A 17,202-nucleotide genomic window follows, 5' to 3' on the forward strand; every position below is an offset into this window, starting at 1 on the left:
TTTGTAACTGGGGAGCTGCAAACAGTTTTGGGATTCCTCTGAAACCTATGCACTGTCTGACCCACATCTCCTGCTGTCGAAGGACTCTGATCTCCTTCCATTCTGGAGACCTGCCTTCGTGGGCTACACAATCCCTCGTAAGGATTCCTTCACCGTTCCATCCTGCCTGTGAAAACCACTCCATTCTGGCATTTAAGCCCCAGCCTTTTCTCCCTCTGGTCTTGCTGTGCCTTCCAAATTGCTCAGCTGAAGAAGCCCTCGAGTCCAGCTGACCCACCCACTCCTGATTCCTCCTGTGATCATTTGTTACCAAAATTACACCTTTCATGAGGCCCGGGCAGCTGGTTTCATTGCCCTCCTGCCTGTCCAGCACACTTGGCAATCGGCTCCAATCAGTACCAACCGCACACTGATACTCTTCTCTCTTCTCTCTCTCTCTCTCTCTCTCTCTCTCTCTCTCTCTCTCTCTCACACACACACACACACACACACCTACCTCTTTTGGTTCAGTAATTAACTAGTAGGAGGGGCTGCAGAGATTCTGCCCCCCCCCAGCCTCCCAAACCCACTGTGTGCTTCATTTGCTGTGGGAGTGCTGAACTCCTGCATTTAGTGTTTAGAGCGAGAGCAAGGAAAACCTCAAATTAATAACCCTCCCACTCACCATCAGAGTGAATGGGGGTGGGAGGGCGGGGGAGAGAAAGGGAGGGCTGTATGCAACAAGAGAAATGATTAGAAAGAGATTTTCTACCAAAGGCAGGAACCTGGCAAGGAGGGGGAGAGAAAGCAGGCAAAGGGCATGGAGAGCAACAGGAGCAGGGCCTGTGTTAATCTCCTTTCTGGCTCCTGGTTTTTGAGGCACGATTTCCCACTGTGCATGCCTGCATGTGCCACCTGTTCTAAAATGCAGCAAGCCAAAGAGGCGTCGCTGTCCTTCAGCATACAACCCGGAGTCAAAAGAGCCCCCTCCAACCATCCTGGTTTTCTAAACAAAGAAAAGCAAAATAACCAATTGCCTTGTTTAAATTGGCCCTGTGGATGTGAAACTAGGTATATTTCTCCCTTACCTTGGACAACAGTGAGAAAAGTGCTGAAATATTTGCTCCAGAGATTCTGCCTGTAAGGAATTTCTGGGGAAATGGGGTAGAATGTGGGGTTGGTGGAGTAATAGGTCAGGGATCCTTTGCCAGCAGAATTTTGATGGAGATCACTTTAAGGGTCATAACAGAGCTGGAAGCAACCGCCCCACCCCAATGCAGATTTCCCAGGCTCCAAACCTGAGCAGCTTGTGGAAGCTTTGTAAGTCCTACTATCTGGGCAGTCTTTTAAGTCAGGGTATTGTAATTCAGTTTTGAGAAAATAATTCTTATTCTCTTTTGCTGATCTTTGCTGTGTTACCTGCCTCCAAGGTATGGGGCAGCCTATATTAATATATCCTGTATATATTAAACCGAAGCCTGAATTCAGCTTGTTTTCTAGACTTGCATATTATGACACTCATAAGGAGCTTACATTTCAAGTTTGGAAATGTGTTGTTTCTCCTCCTTTTGACCCCAGAAGACATCAGGACCATCCCAAGACATTTTGCTGCCTAAGGTAGAGCAGCAAATGGAACCTTCCCTTTAAAGTCAAGGTGCAGAATGCCTTGGGCTGGTTGAGTTATTTTGGCACCGAAGGAAGAGACTCTCACAAGTGCCTCTCCCTGATTCTGGAAGAGAGAAAAAATGCCATCATAATAAATCAAATAGCTAACAATTTGCTGCCCTTTCATCTGCTCCTGGGGTGGCTGCCTCAGTCTGTCTAATGGTAGGGCAGTTGTGAGCAACTTGTGTCCCTCCAGATCTTGTTGAATTACAGCTTCCATCAGCCCCAGCCAGCATAGCCAATGGTGAGGGATATAGGTGTTGCCATTCAACATCATCTGGTGAGCCACAGGCTGCCCACCCCCTGTATAGGGCCAGTCTTGAGATGAATAACTTTAGTGGAGTTTGGCAACTTGCATGTATTATTAGCAACTGTCTGGGTATGGGTCATGTGCACTCAGGCCCATGTCAGATTCCATTCTACTTCCAACATTTTACTGTTGTTTTTTTTAAGTGAATTGATGTAGATTGGAACTCTCAACTGGGAAGAATTAGAGCTCAAGTAATCCCAATCAATCTGATAAATGGCACACTCTTCACCCTCCCATGTGCGTTCCCTCCAGACAGACAGCTGTCAATCTGGTGTCAGCTGCTCCCTCTGTGATACTCAATCCATCAGATTAAATTAACAATGACATTTCTCAAGCTGTCCCTAGTCTCTCCCTCTCTCTTTCTTTCCAGCACAAGTTTGCATTTTTCCCCTCTGCATGGAGAAGGCAGCCATGCAGAGAGCTTTCTCAGAAAGCTCAGTAAAAAATAATGCTTTTTTTTTAGATCCATGCATTTATGGAGGGGCTGTGACCCCCCTTCTCCTCCCCCCTTAAAAGCTCCCCTTCTTAGCAGCACACACACTCCCAGCATTTCCTTTTTCTACTTTGCAAGTGTGTCATATAGTTTGGGTTGTGGCATCAACAAGGGCTGCAGTAATGGGCAAAGACCCACTCTGCTAGGCTAGGAGAACATGTAGAATTGGAGACGAAAACTCAGATTAGAGTTTTTGCCACTGTTGGCTAAAAGGCTGAGCAAAATTACTGCCAGCAAAATCTTGTAAAATTGTAAAGGCCGGCATACAGAGATGTGCAGAGAATTTTTGGTGTCTGAGACAGAGCATACAAGTGGCACCTCTCCCCAAATAAGGTGGTAAAAGTAAAACCATGAATTAAATAATTGACAATGGGCTGTTCTTAAACAATAACCCAAAATATGCCCTAGGAAGCAGGCCCCCTCTCCCCCTGCCTAGTGGTAGGGCCAACCCTACTCAGCAAATGGCCTTTGTTTGCCAGATCACCTTGCAGTCCTTGGTTGGTACTGCACAAGCATTTTCTAGGGCAGGGGTGGGCGATCTGTGGCCTTCCAGATGTTTATATTTATTTATTTTTACATTTATATCCTGCCTCTTGCAAGGAACCCATGCTCTTCCTCCACTCCATTTTATCCTTACAACAGTTCTGTAAGGAGGTAAATTAGGTTGAAAGTCTGTGACTGGCCCAAAGTCACCTAGGGGACTTCATGTCCAATAGGGGACTAGAACCTGGGTCTCCTGAGTCCCAGTTCAACACTAAATGCTACACCACACTGGCTCTATTATTGAACTACAATACCCATCATCCCTTACCATTGGCTATGCTGGCTAGGGCCAATGAGAACTGCAGCCCAGCAATTTCTGGAGCCATACATGCATAAGGTCCCAGGTTTGAAAACTCCTGCCAGTCAGTGTTGACAATAATGGGCTAGATGGACCCATGGTCTGACTCTGTATAAGGCAGCTTTCTGTGTGGCATTTTAAATCCTCAAAATGGATGGGGTTTGGTATGTTTGTTTGCTCAAATTGTTTCCTTCTCCCTGTCCTGAACTCTGTGATGAGGTGTAAAAGCTCCTGTTTCCTGTCATATAAAAAACAAACAAGAATAAAAAGAGGATGTATTGACTGCAGCAGCCCATGTGTCCATATGAACAAGTTCTGCCATTCTACCTGTGCGAAACATAGGCCTTAAATGAAGACATGGTGAGGGTAAAAGAAGGCTAATGTAGCAGTAGCAAAGCTACCCAAGAAATACGTATATGTTATCTTTTACTGTTCTGCTACTCTTTGGGTCTTACTAAACTCCAGAGGTGTGGCTTCCCTTCTGCCTGTTTGCTGGCTTGCTGCTATGCAGCCACTTCTGGGGTAGAACATTGCAGCAGGGTTGCCCTCAACGGTGTCATACATTAATTTAGTGCTGGAATCTGAAATCATGTTGGCTGGTGGTTAAGACATAGAACGTAGACCAGAGTATGAGCAGTGTTCATTAGGACACTGTTCATTAGGACACAGGATCTCTTCTCGATCCTCCCAGAGTGCAGGACACGGAATAACGGGCTCAAGTTAAAGGAAGCCAGATTGCAGCAGGACATCAGGAAAAACTTCCTGACTGTTAGAACAGTACGATAATGGGATCAGTTACCTAGGGAGGTTGTGGGCTCTCCCACACTAGAGGCATTCAAGAGGCAGCTGGACAACCATCTGTCAGGGATGCTTTAGCGTAGATTCCTGCATTGAGCAGGGGGTTGGACTCGATGGCCTTGTAGGCCCCTTCCAACTCTGCCATTCTATGATTCTATAACTAAGATTAATAGTGTGGGCTAAGGAAAGTGTAGAAGATGCTTTAACTGCATTTTCAGGCTCCACAGGAAGATACTCCCCTTTTTAAAAAAAATGCAAAAAAAAATCCTATAACTTAGATAAAATAAAGAAAGAAATATTGCCAAAGAGAGTGACTGAGAAGCCAGAGACTGAGATGGGTTATGGGACGGTAGTACGTCACCCTCTTTTTCCAGTTATTGGGAGTTTGCCTACATCCCATTCCTGGACCATGGGGTGTGATTTCTTTCTTGCGGCAACCATATACCAATATACAAGCACCCCCACCCCACCCTGGTAAAGATGCTGTCTATAATGGCCCCACAGTTACTCCTTAGCAGCTGAGTTGAAAGGCATGGGGGACCAGGGCAGGCAGAAATCCAGCTTCCATATCCACTGCAGCAATGAAATGCCTTCTAAGAGTTGAACATCTAGCAGCCAAAATCCATCCTGGGCAAATGTTCCCTTAGCTTAGCCACTGACCCCACCACCTCTGTATGCTGGCTGCCTCCTCAATAAGGGAATTTGTATGAGGCAAGGTAGTTCTAGATGTCCCTTCCATTTCCAGTTTGATGCAGGGCCTGCCTTTTATTCTGGAACAGGCAGCCATTCAACAGCAAGTGCAAAACACAGACATTCAACAGGTGAAGCTCTCCCATCAGAGCGCCTTTGAAAAGAAAAGAAAAGAAAAAAGACGGGGGGGGGGGGAGCTCTCCTTCCTTCCAGTCATGAACCGGTTAAAGGTATACCAGTTAATGAACGGATTAAAGCACTACCAGTTTTTTTTGGGGAGGGGGGCGTTTAAGTCCTCCTCCCCATAAATTGATCCCGTAGAAGACCAGAGGGCTCCACCTGCTTCCCTAAATGCGTTCTAGAGATGACAACCCGCCGCGCTTCGTCACAGGTGTGTCGGGGGGGGGGGGGGAGGGGAGAGATAGATTCGGCTATGTGCGCAAATGTGGTTGTGCGGAGAGCCCGCCCGGCGCAAAGGAGGCGCGTTTGTATGAAGCCGCCTCACCTGGGCGGCCAAAGCACGATCCGCTCGCCTAGTGGACGCGGTGCTTGGTGGTAGCTCTTCCCCGGCGCGCGTGTGCCCGCGTCGTGTGCCCGTCCTGATTGCGCGGGCTTCGCGTTGCCCCGGGCGAAGCTCCCGCGTCGCTGTGCCCGCGTCCTCCGTACGCACGCACCTACCTACCTACCTACCTCTCCGCGCGAGGCCGGCTCCCGGCGTGGGAGGGCCCCGCCGCTGCCGAGGGAGCGCCCCGCGTGCTTTCCTCCTGGCGCGTTTGTGTACAGACGCACGTGTCTCCCGGCTGGTGGAGACACGTGTCGAAGTGGGACCCCCCCCTCCCCCGTGCACTTCTCCTTCCCGGAGCCCTGGCTTGGATTCCCAACGGTCGTGCAGAGAGCCTCACCCTCCGCCGCCTTCTCTACCCGGAGGACAAGATACTGCTGGCTCCGGTGCCCAGCCGTGGGGCGGCGCAGAAGCCCGGCGAGCCTGGCGCGCAAGCGGGAGCGGTGCCCCGCCCGGAAGGAAGCCCTCGCCGGCCAGTCCGCTGCCTTTTCCCCGCTAGGAACGCGTGGAAGTCCGACCGACCGTGTGAACGCGAGAGGAAAGCCCGCGGCGGTGCGCAGGAGCCGGCGGAGAAGCAGCAGCTCCGGGGCGGGCGAGCACTGGCGCCGGCGCCGGCTGCTTCTCCTGTTGCCGGGGAGCTGGACTCCGCTGCCCCAGCCCTGCCTTGCCCCGCCGTGCCCCGCGCCCCCGCCTGGAGGACCTGCAGGGGGCGCCGGTGGAGAGGGAGGAGCCGGAGGCCGAGCGCCCGGGGCGCACCGGCGCCAGAAAGAACGAGAGCGAGGCGAGAGGAGACGCGCGGCCGCTTCCCGTCCCGTCGCAGCTTGTCGGGGCGTCCCCGCTCCGCAAGATGCGCGGCAAGGGCAGCAGGAAAGAGAGCCTCTCCGACTCCCGGGACCTCGATGGGTCCTACGACCAGCTAACGGGTGAGTTCCTCCGAGGCTGGCAGCGCCTTCTGCTGGGGAAGGGGAGCGGGGGGGGGGGGCGCCAAGCCTGGAGCGGCGGCGGCGGCGGCACCGGCGGCACCGGCGGTGGTAGGGAAGGTGTAGCATCCCTTTAGCAGCAAACTACCTGGAAATGGGGGTGAGGGAGCTAGTAGAGGTCCCGTGTCTCAAACGTTTCCCCCCAGAATCCGCCCCCCGCAGCACACACACGCACACCCCTGCCACAAGGCGCGCTTCTCTCTGTGCGGCCCCGTCACAATCTGGGGTTTTTGGAGGTTTGTTTATAGCTGTTTGCCCAAACTTCCACTTGTAGGAAGTGGGGGCTGATGCTACATCGCCTTTGTCCCTCGGCACCTGGGGCTCGTTTCTTACCTCGGCGGGCGCCTTCAAATATATTGGCTGGAGGGAGGAGAATGTGTGTGAGTGAGGTGTGTTTGAATACTGGACAAAGGGATCTTCTTTTCTTGCCTTGGGGAGATGCAAAATGGTCCCGGTGCTGAAACTATTGGCTGGCTGTGACGCCCTCTGACCCAAGACTCCAAGGCATTCTTCATGGATTGAATCTCTCAACTCTTTGTGATGAAGGCAAAGCGAAATGGATGGAGCCTGGTGTGACCCAGTTGAGAAGGGCAATTGGGCACCCAGTAGATCACCTGAGAGGGGACTCATGTAAAAAACCTCTCTGCCTCCTCCAGGCACCAAGGAGCAAGGCCAAGTTCTGTCTGAGCCTCAGGAAGGAGGCTTTGTGGCTTGGGCCCTTCATCCCCCACTTGTAAAGGAGCCCTCTTCACAGAGGACTGGGAAAACCTCTCTGGAGGCCTGGTGCTGTCCGTGGTGCTGGCTCCCCTCCCCCCCTTTGCAGGTCCTCCACTATCCCTGATAGACCAATTTCTCCAGCGCCTGTTGCCCCTAAATGTCACTTGAGCAATTCAGTGCCTGCATAACAGGCTCTTCACCCGCAGAGATGTGATGGAAGGAGATATTTTGAGCTGAGTAGGAATTCAAAGCCCACACAACTTTCCCTTCTCTCTAGTGACTTTAACACGTCCATATGGATTTTAAAAATCAAAATCAAGTTAAAAATAAATCCAAGCCCCTCCCAGGCTGCAACCTTTGATTGCAGAAGTTGCTGGGGAGTCGTGTGCATTGTACTTTTAATCCTCTGGATTTTGCTGCTGTTCAGTGGGCCGAAGATCTCCGTGTGCCCCCTTTCTCTGAAGGAAAGTGAGGCTAACCCCTCCTTCACAAGTACAAGCGAGAAGAGCCATGCCAGTCTATTCTGGTTGTGGTCATTTTCGGACATCATGGATTCATTCTTTCTTTCTTCTTTCTGTCTGTTTTCCCTGGCATTTTATTTCATTTTGAAATCAAGTTTTAAAAAACAGGCAACCACAACAAAAAGGATGCTCAATAAAACAGCTCACTTATTCTAGTTCTTAATATATCATGGATATGGTTAAGGGGCAATTAGAGTAAAACAGCCAAAGGAGAAGCTCATTATGTAATGAAATATTGGATATATAATTATATGTGTGTGTGTATGGATTGTTTCTCTGACCCTCTGTTCATTTTCATTTACAACTGGGCAAAATTCTCTCTTGGAACTAAATTTTGCACCTTAAACTGCTGCAAAGCAAATATGTTTTACAATACGTTTGCTCAGTGGCTAGGTGTTGTCTTTAAGTCAGTTGCTTTTCTTTTCCTTTTTGCTTCACGCAGATCAAGATCTGATCCTGAGCCTCTCAGCCACTGACATTGGTCCATCCTTTGCAGATACTGCTTCATTCTCAGTTTAGGTCAACTTTTTCACCACCACCACCACCAAAACTACACGCCCTCTGCCACCAGTTTTCTTGAGTCATCCCCATCTTTGTAGTAGCTTCCCAGACACAGATGATGTCTATTTTACTGGTGGGCAAAGAGGCCGTTAATCAGAAAACCAAATAAAGTATGCAGGGATCACAACAGAACACTTTCTCTGAAACCACTTAAACCACAGGGTTTGAAAAAAAAAGTAGATTTATTGTCCCACGGCCCACTGTTGTCTGCATCGTAGCAAAAATGACTTCCTAATAGACTTGCAAAGAAAGTGCAGTGAATAGTCTGCCCCTGGTTGTGCTGCACTGTCTCAGACTTCTTGATGTATATATCTGTTGCCTCTGCAGTCATTGTGGGAAACAGTGATGCTTGCAAAAGGCAGATCTGTATGCTTCACTAGAACCAGGTTGACTCATCTTAGTTTTGCCCTCTTTTCAAAGAGTTTTCAGGAAAGCGGTGGAGCGCAATGCTTGTTGGGTGTGTAGAACCATTTACTAGCCTAGTTCAAAATGGGTTCAAGTCACTAAAAAATTAACTTCTGCTGAACAGCATTTTAGGCCTGGTTGTGTGAAAGGGTGCCCAGTGAGGAAACACAGAAAATCTCTCTCTCTCTCTCTATTTACGTGGTACTCTCAGAAGCACTTCTTTTTGGAAGTGACTATCCACCTTAGCTGTTCTGAACACAGTGACTTTGTTATTATTATTATTATTATTATTATTATTATTTATTTATTTATATAGCACCATTAATGTACATGGTGCTGTACAGAGTAAAACAATAAATAGCAAGACCCTGCCGCATAGGCTTACAATCTAATAAAATCATAGTAAAACAATAAGGAGGGGAAGAGAATGCACAAAACAGGCAGTATAAAAGTCAGAACAATTCAAGTTTTAAAAGCTTTAGGAAAAAGAAAAGTTTTTAGCTGAGTTTTAAAAGCTGCGATTGAACTTGTAGTTCTCAAATGTTCTGGAAGAGCGTTCCAGGCGTAAGGGGCAGCAGAAGAAAATGGATGAAGCTGAGCAAGGGAAGTGGAGACCCTTGGGCAGGTGAGAAACATGACATCAGAGGAGCGAAGAGCACGAGTGGGGCAATAGTGTGAGATGAGAGTGGAAAGATAGGAAGGAGCTAGACAGTGAAAAGCTTTGTAGGTCAACAGGAGAAGTTTATATTGGATTCTGAAGTGAATTGGAAGCCAATGAAGAGATTTCAGAAGTGGAGTAACATGGTCAGAGCGGCGAGCCAAGAAGATGATCTTAGCAGCAGAGTGGTGAACAGAAACCAACGGACTGATGTGAGAAGAAGGAAGGCCAGTGAGAAGAAGGTTGCAGTAGTCCAACCGAGAAATAACCAATGCATGAACAAGAGTCTTGGCAGAAGAGACAGACAAAAATGATCGAATCCTGGCAATATTATACAGGAAAAAACGACAGGATTTAGCTACTGCCTAGTTCTGGCAATCCATTCTACTCCTATTCATCACTATGTTTAGAGGACCAGCAAGATATTACAGAATGCTAATAAAAATGCCATTCACTTTTAGTGCCATATCTGGTTAACTCAGGAAACAATGCTTCTTTTTCAAATAGATATTTGAAAGCAGTCTCAGATATAGAATCTGGCTGGACCTCTACGTGATCCTATCACGTCTCGAAGTCATCCAGGACTTACTGGCATCGAAGAATCCACCAAAAAGTTATGGATTGTCCTATTCTTTCTTAACCCCTTATTTCTATTCTAAAAATGTAGACATAAAATATTTTAAAAGCAGCTGTGCACAGGCTGCTTTGTCATTTCTGTGACAAGGTAGTTGTATTGTAGGTCTGGCCAATTTTCAACCTGCTACTGACACCACATTCTTTCTTTGGATTTCTTGCAGTGGGGTGATAAATACTGGGGTAGAGCCATTTGGAAAATTTCTGCACAAGTGGCTACCTAGGTTGTGCTCTTACTTGTTTGAGTCCACACCTGGAAATGAGAGCATTCTATAAAAAATGGTCCTGCATCCATCACAAATGCTGCAAGTTGCTGCTGTGTGTGAGGAAGTCGCTGAATTCTCTGATCTGCAATTGAGTATTAGTCATGTGCTGCTGTTACTTTGATCTATACAGCTGCTCTAGTTGTCCATCTGCAGGGCTGAGAGGCAACAGTTTTTAAAAGACTTGCAGGTGATACAACAGGGGCACTGTTGTCCATGGTCTATACTTGTTTCTGGTGAAATGGATTGTTCAAGTTTTCAAAGCACCACAAACACCTGCAAAACCTCTTCTATATCAGAAGCAAAAGTGGAGCAAAAAGATAAAATACTAGCAATAATAAAATACTACAACAGGTAGTGGCAGCTGTATCATATCACCTTAGCTTCTCTTGAAAACAAGTGGTTGTCTACATCTTACAACTCCCCTGGCAGGAACTAAAACCTGCAGCTGACAAATAATATGTGACTGGCTGTGGCATTTCTGTGTTTTTTTCCTGCACTGTTTTGTGATGGATTTCACAACTCACCCTTAAGGTTTGAGTTGTGAAATAGGCAGAAACACGAAATGTAGATTGGTCATTAACTCCCAAGTCCTGATCATTCATGACTTAAAAACATCATCAGCCCTGCCAGGGATGAAGTTGGTCTTCAAGCTTTGGTTGCACGCCCCCCCCCCCCCCGCAAATTCTGGTAAGCACTTTGCCTCTGCTATGCCTTGATTTCCCCTGAGCGTCCAGCAAGCAGTCTTCTCCTTGCACATCCTTTGTCATGTTGTTGACGCTGAACAGCTGGTGCGTTCAGCCCTAGAGACAGCTGCATTTTGGCAGTGGGTGAATGATTGCTATAGAAACAGCTTACAATGTGCTTTGGGACCCTGTCAAGGCATAAATTCACTTCACTCTACTACAGCGACAGGTAAAGAACCGCTGTAACTCATATTGCCTCTTCCAAACCACCCACTGGGAATGCCAAGCATATTTATGTATATAGTTGCAAGTTAGCATCTGGCCTGAACCAGTGGTTAAAATCTTTTTCAGCATCGAATGTAAGGCCAAGCATGCAGCCTGGTCTTGCCGGTGTGCGGGAGGAGAAACAGAGGTGTGATGATCACCCACAACTCTTTGTCTGCCTGGAAGAAGGCAAGTGAGGTGATGGCATTTTAACAAGTGTTGACATTTCATGCACAGTGTGGCTTCCAGGGGAGCTCAAACCCCTCATCAGGCAAGTGGTATGGAGCGAGGACTCTTTTTTTATGTACCCAAGTAGCACATTTTTTAAAAATGTGTCCCTTCATATTCTCTGGAAAACAGCTCATACAATGGCTTAAATTGAAGAGATCAGAGCATTGTTGTGTATGGTATACCTATATGGTGTGTAGGATGTGTGTACATGCACATGGGGAGTATGCTGGTACCAAGTGTTGCCGGTTATATGGTAATATGTGTGCGTATGAGTGTATATGGAGTTGCTCCCCCTTATGTGCCCTGTCTCTCCCCCCCACACACACACTTTGGTCTCTGATGACATCAAATCTTGACCATTTTAGCCTTAAGTCAGCCTGTTTCACATGTTGAGGTCCATGAGGATAAAGCCCTGCAATGCAAAGGTAGCCTTTTCCACATATGCTCTTGTGATGGAAATGGATGGGCCCAGCCTGGACCATTCTGATTCCTGTGCCCCAACTCCCCTGCTGTGAGATTTCCAGGTGTTTTGCCCTACAGGGATGCTGCATCTTGTAACTTAAATCTTGCACTATATGTGGATCCAAATATACCGCATGTGGTCACCTCTTCTCTGCATGCCTTGTCTGTTTCTGAGGCTTGTCATTTGCTGTTCTGGCTTGGAAACCCCTTGATCCTAGACTGACTAATTGCATCGGAATTGCTAGGGTTTCATCCAACTCTGTGTCCAAGGGTAATGGTGGGTTTCGTGATGGGCAGCAGTGTATGTATACAGCCAAGTGCCTACAGGGCTGCTGTGGTGTTGCAAAAAAAGAAAAGAAAAAAAGATGGATGGATGGATGGATATGTGTGTGTGTGTGTGTGTGTGTGTGAGAGAGAGAGAGAGAGAGAGAGAGAGAGAGAGAGAGAGAGAGAGAGAGAGAGAGAGAGAGAGAGGAGAGAGAGAATGAATGTGAATATGAATGAGTGTTTCTGCTCTGAGATGTTGAGAAAAGGCAGCCAGGCTTGTATGGACAGAGGGCGAACAGGGCTTCTGTGTCCAAATCTCTGAGATTGGAAATACTAGAATAAGGGTCTGTGGGGTTGGTCGGCAAGTTCTGGTGCCAGCAGCAAAGCTGAGCATAGGCTGGGGTAGCATCCTGGCCTATTTGCCCCAGGTTGTCTGGACTGAATTTCAAAGATTGTTTTGTGCTGGTTCTGGAAGGACAGAACAAAGAGCAGAAGTTGTCTGTCTTGTGTCCTGTGCTGGCTGTAGCAGTCTTAGTTATACAGCTGACCACAAGGCCAAGTAATACCCCAGACCGATGTTCCAGCAGACAAGCTTTAAGTTCAGGCAAATGCAGAAGTAGACCAGATAACAGGCACCGTGTCAAGGCACAGCAATCAGTCCAATATATAGAGTCAGGCAGAGCAGGAGTGGTCAAACACAGTGAGGCAGTCCAATACATACATAAGAGGTATGTATGAGGCAGCAGAGGTTCAAGAACAAGGCAAAAGAAACTGATGAGACATAGTTACTAGCAACGAGCAAGCTTTGCTGGCTTTTATTCACAAAGGCTGCTGAGCCCCACCCAAGCTCAGCTGCTGTCCATCAGTGCTCTCTGGCCAGAGCCCTAATCAGGAGGAGTTGCTTTCTCCTGAAGAGATATTTTTTCCCGCTGAGCACTCCTTCTTACAGGAGGCCTACTGGCTTGTACCTTGAGGCGACAATGCTCCTGGGGGTCAGGGGGTTGCTCAGCCCCTGCTCCAGAGTCACAGTCCCTTCCCCCTGTCAGGGAAGGACCTGGGGCCATCTCCCCCGAAGGCCCAGGCTCATCCTGGTCTGGTGCCAGTGCTTGATTTGGTGTCTCCCTGGTTTCTGGGGGCTCTGCTTCCTCCTCTGAGGAGGATTCCTCTAGCAGGGGCAGTGACAGGCTAAGCCCAATGGCCAGTGCAGCCCCATGGAGATGGGAATTGGAATGAAGGTTTTTGTCTGGGTCTGAATCACTGTTTTTGCAAATCAGTGCAACATTTGCATCTGTCGTCATTAATTGGCCATCCAGAGGAAATTCAGAATTAGACGAATTAGCTGTTCTTCTCATTCCTGCCATTATCTGTGTGAGGAGATGCGATTTCCATGCTGCTTTGTGTCAAACGGTTGTAAATCGGATGCCGGAGTGTTTTCTGTATAAGTGTCCTGATCACAGCTTCAAGCCTGGCTATATATTAGAAAGGCAGCAAGATGTCTTGAAAGCCAAATGGGCATTAGGACATGATGCACAGCGACACCTTGGTACCGTTGGGGCTTCACTTGTGCAGGAGCCAGGGAAGCCAGAGGAGGACTGCAGCCTAGAATAGAGGAGCTGTAACAAAGGCAACAGGGAAGCCAGTCTTGGGGTAGTGGAGCCCCAGGAGTCAGGTTTGAGGGGGTCTTGCAGAGCTGAGCATGGCAATCCCGTTGCCCAGAACTCTTCCTAAGGGCATCGTTCACCCATAGGGGAAGTTTTCCTTAGTGCCTGGTTCATACTCGAGGCCTTACATACTCCTTGGTACTCCAGGTCCTAGCAAGTCTTGTCCTTCCAGCCCCCACAAAGCAGCACAGACCCTCTGGAACCGTCTTGCTTGTACTCTCCCGTGCCTGTCCTGAACCTGGGGGCCCTTCAAGGTATCTAAGATGGGTTTGGAAAGACTCATCCCTGCCATGCTGGCTAAGGATGATAGGAGTTGCAGTTCAGCACATCTGGAGGGCACCGGTCACAACTAGAACTACAAGAATTGGTTCCAAAGAAAAGAAGGCAGGGAGGTTGTGGGGGGGGGGGGTTCTTGCATCAACCTGGCATCCTTCTGTGGGTGGAGTGCTGCTCAGAGCCTGGGATTCCCCATAGTTTCCAGATGCATGGATGAGGGTGATCAGGGCTTGGCAGTTACATATGAGCAATGTGCAGCTTACAGGTTTGGGAAATGAGCAGCAGCCAAACCCTGCATGATGGCAGAAGCACCTCATCAGAGCCGACAGCTGTTGTGTTGCAGAATCACAGAATTCATGAACAAGGAGAGAGAGGAAGTTGCACGGGGAAAGGCATTTAAAACCCCTCCCACCAGTTAGCGTTCAGACAAAGGTTGGAGGGTGGGAATGTTTGGGGTTGCAGGGAAGGCAGCTGCTGAGAGATGCAGCTACCTCAGCTGAGCTCTGGGTGACCCTTTCCTATATATGTGTCCCCTAAAGGGCACTAATAACCCTGCAAAGTTATTTGTTAAGGTCTCAAAATGAGATTAATTAAATGGAGATGACCCTTTGGGAAGGCTGAGAGAGAGGGGAGCAGAAAGGCAGCCTTGCCTTGGCTTGGCTCTTCCAATAGACTGGATTGTCTCCCCTCCACTCCTCCTGCTTTCCCTTTTTATCAGCAGTGATTTCATTAAGGAAAGTGCTTTTACTTTGGTTTAAGGCAGATTGCTCTGCTGCAAAGCTGGTGATTAATCAGCTGGGTCTGGTGGCTTCCTCTCTTCATAGGGATTGTAGGAGCGATGCTGGGGCTCATTGGGGCCTGGGCACAGCAAGCTTGGTGGCCTGCTCTGGCACGTCTTGGCTGAGGTGGCATGCATGGATGATCTCATGATCACCAATCAGCAGTTAGCCATAGGGAGTAACACCTCAAGGAGGACCCATCTGCCGGATGGCTGGCCAGCATGACAGCCGTATAGTTTTGGTGTCTAATCTATGCAATCATATTCTCCTGGTCTTCATTTGGCACTACCAAGCCACGCTCTTTAAAGCCATCTTCCTGCGCCTGGGAGGTTATTCCATCCATGCTAGAGAAGGACCAGTGGGCAGCATCCAGCTAAGTCACGAATGACTAGCTGGCTTCAGACACAATGCTTTGTCTGTCTCAGTTTCTTGCCTATTAAATGGGAGTAATAATGACTTACCCTACAGGATGCTTGTGAGGTTAATGAGCTAAAGATTGTAAAACGCTCTGCAAACAAAACGTGCTCGATGAAGTAATAGCCTCCCATTCATTGTCAGCATTTGTGGAAGGGGGTTGAATGGTGTCTAGGCTAGGAAGAAAACGAGCTACTGAATGGTGTGAAAAGGGAATAGTATTAATGTGTGTACATTTCTCAGTTGAAGCAAAAAATAAACTATGCCCAGAAACCAGGAGTTAGGGTGTTGGTGAAAAAAGAGACATGATCAATATTGTGTAACTTGAGAAAAGCTGACCCAGGGTGAGACGGTCATGTGTTAATGTCATGCCTTCCAAAAGCAGGCAATTTATCTTGGTCTTTTTTGTTGTTGTGACACCATGTCTGGCCAATGCCCTTCAGCATAGTTTTGGCTTACTGGAGATGGACGTTTCTCTTCATTTTATGTCTTTTTTCTCTACCCTGCTGATTTTACACACACTGAATCCCATTATCCTGTTTGTAGGTTTGGCATTTGGTGAGAAGATGCCGTAGTTCTGTGCAGTGTCTCTGTTACCTGTTTATAGGTAGCTACCTAATAATGTAATAATTCTATACAGGGGATGGGTAGCAGTTCCCTTTAAAAATGTAGACATTTGCAATAAGGAAGTGAGATTGAACATTCAAACAAGCACTATAGCCTATACTAAGGGCTCCATCACACCAGGGATTTATTGCACACTCACCACGCCTGGTATGCATTTTTGCAACTCATGTGACGTTGTCCATGCCCTGCACTCATTTCACCTCTTCCCTTCCATGTTTCATTTCTTTTTGGAGCGGGGAAAGTCTGAATTATTTTCCCTCCATGCAAAATAAATGTGCTCCTCCCTCTTGTGTATTGCTGTTGTTGCGTTCTATCTGACCATCCCATTCTTTGTTAGGGGTGTGTGTGCCTAAGGGCGGTCTCGCTAACAAAAGAGGAGGGTGGTGTAGTTCTCCACTCAACCATGAAAGAGGAGGGAGAGAGGTCCCATTTAACTCTATATTCTTACTCCTGAGTAGGCATGACCAAGGGTACATTTCACCTTAAAAGAAATGTGGAAAATGCATTCTCCTTGCCTGCAGCTCCCTCATTTTTAAAGATAAAGGGACCAAAATTGGCACAGTGACAGCTCTTAAGTAGAGTTTTCAGCATGCCAAGTTTGAATTAGATTGGTTCTTTCTTTGAGTTTTTAGGAATTTTTAAATTCCCCCCTTAAAACTAATCAATCAATTTATTGAAGGCAACCAAATTCAGGATTTAGCCAACACTCCCCCCGCCCCCGGCCTTAAATCCTTTTCCTGATAGTCCACCAGTGTGAAGGATCGACGGTCATTTCCTTTGATCATGCAAAGCTGTGCATCCTCAAGTTCAAAAAATAGAGATCTGCTGTTACCTTACTCAAGAGTAAATCCCATTGATTTCAAATGCATTTACATCCAAGTCATACTAAAATCAGATGCATACTTACCTTTGAATAAATTGCCCCCATAAAATCAGATGCATGGTTACCTTTGAAAAAACCACATTGAACAGTGAGAGACTTACTTCTGAGTAAACACATATAGAACTGACTTTTAATAGTGTGATCACTCAGAAGCGTTTTTTAAAAAGTCTAAAATAGCAAACTGGAAAGAAGTGCTCTGCAACCCTATTTTTACTTCTGAGGTCTTACTTCTGTTTACTCAGAAGTAAGTCTCGGTTCAATGGGGTTTACTCAAATACCCCGGAACAGCCTGAGGAGCTCTGAGCATTCACAGAGAGTATGGAAGACTGACTGACTGTTGGGAGGAATGGAAAATTGGGTATGGAGGAGGAATGGAATAGCCTGAAAAAGGGTATGGTTGGCTGGAGTCCTGAACTGGACTCTTCACACTTCAGCATTTTGTTAGTTCATTCTGTGAGTTTTGCTCTGTCAAATCCAATGGAATATTATCAAAGTTTTAGAGAGAGAGAGAGAGAGAGGTGTAAATAGGTGCTATTAGAAGGTCAAGCTGCTTCCTGTTCTTCTCTCCTCTTGGCT

The 17,202-nt window shown here is 47.5% G+C and overlaps 1 protein-coding gene across 2 annotated transcripts in view; it reads left to right on the plus strand.

Moving 5' to 3' along the window:
* Positions 1 to 6,148: 6,148 nt before the first annotated feature.
* The window catches only part of KCNIP2 (potassium voltage-gated channel interacting protein 2), a 128,505-nt gene continuing 117,451 nt past the window's right edge, over positions 6,149 to 17,202 (plus strand). For both annotated transcript variants that reach the window (XM_063132541.1, XM_063132545.1), the window contains exon 1: positions 6,149 to 6,261. In XM_063132541.1, the coding sequence (XP_062988611.1) occupies positions 6,186 to 6,261 (76 nt within the window). In that variant the 5' untranslated portion in view covers positions 6,149 to 6,185. The remainder of the gene's footprint in view (positions 6,262 to 17,202) is intronic.

The sequence above is a fragment of the Elgaria multicarinata genome, chromosome 8 (genome assembly GCF_023053635.1).
Source record: "Elgaria multicarinata webbii isolate HBS135686 ecotype San Diego chromosome 8, rElgMul1.1.pri, whole genome shotgun sequence".
NCBI lineage: Eukaryota > Metazoa > Chordata > Lepidosauria > Squamata > Anguidae > Elgaria > Elgaria multicarinata.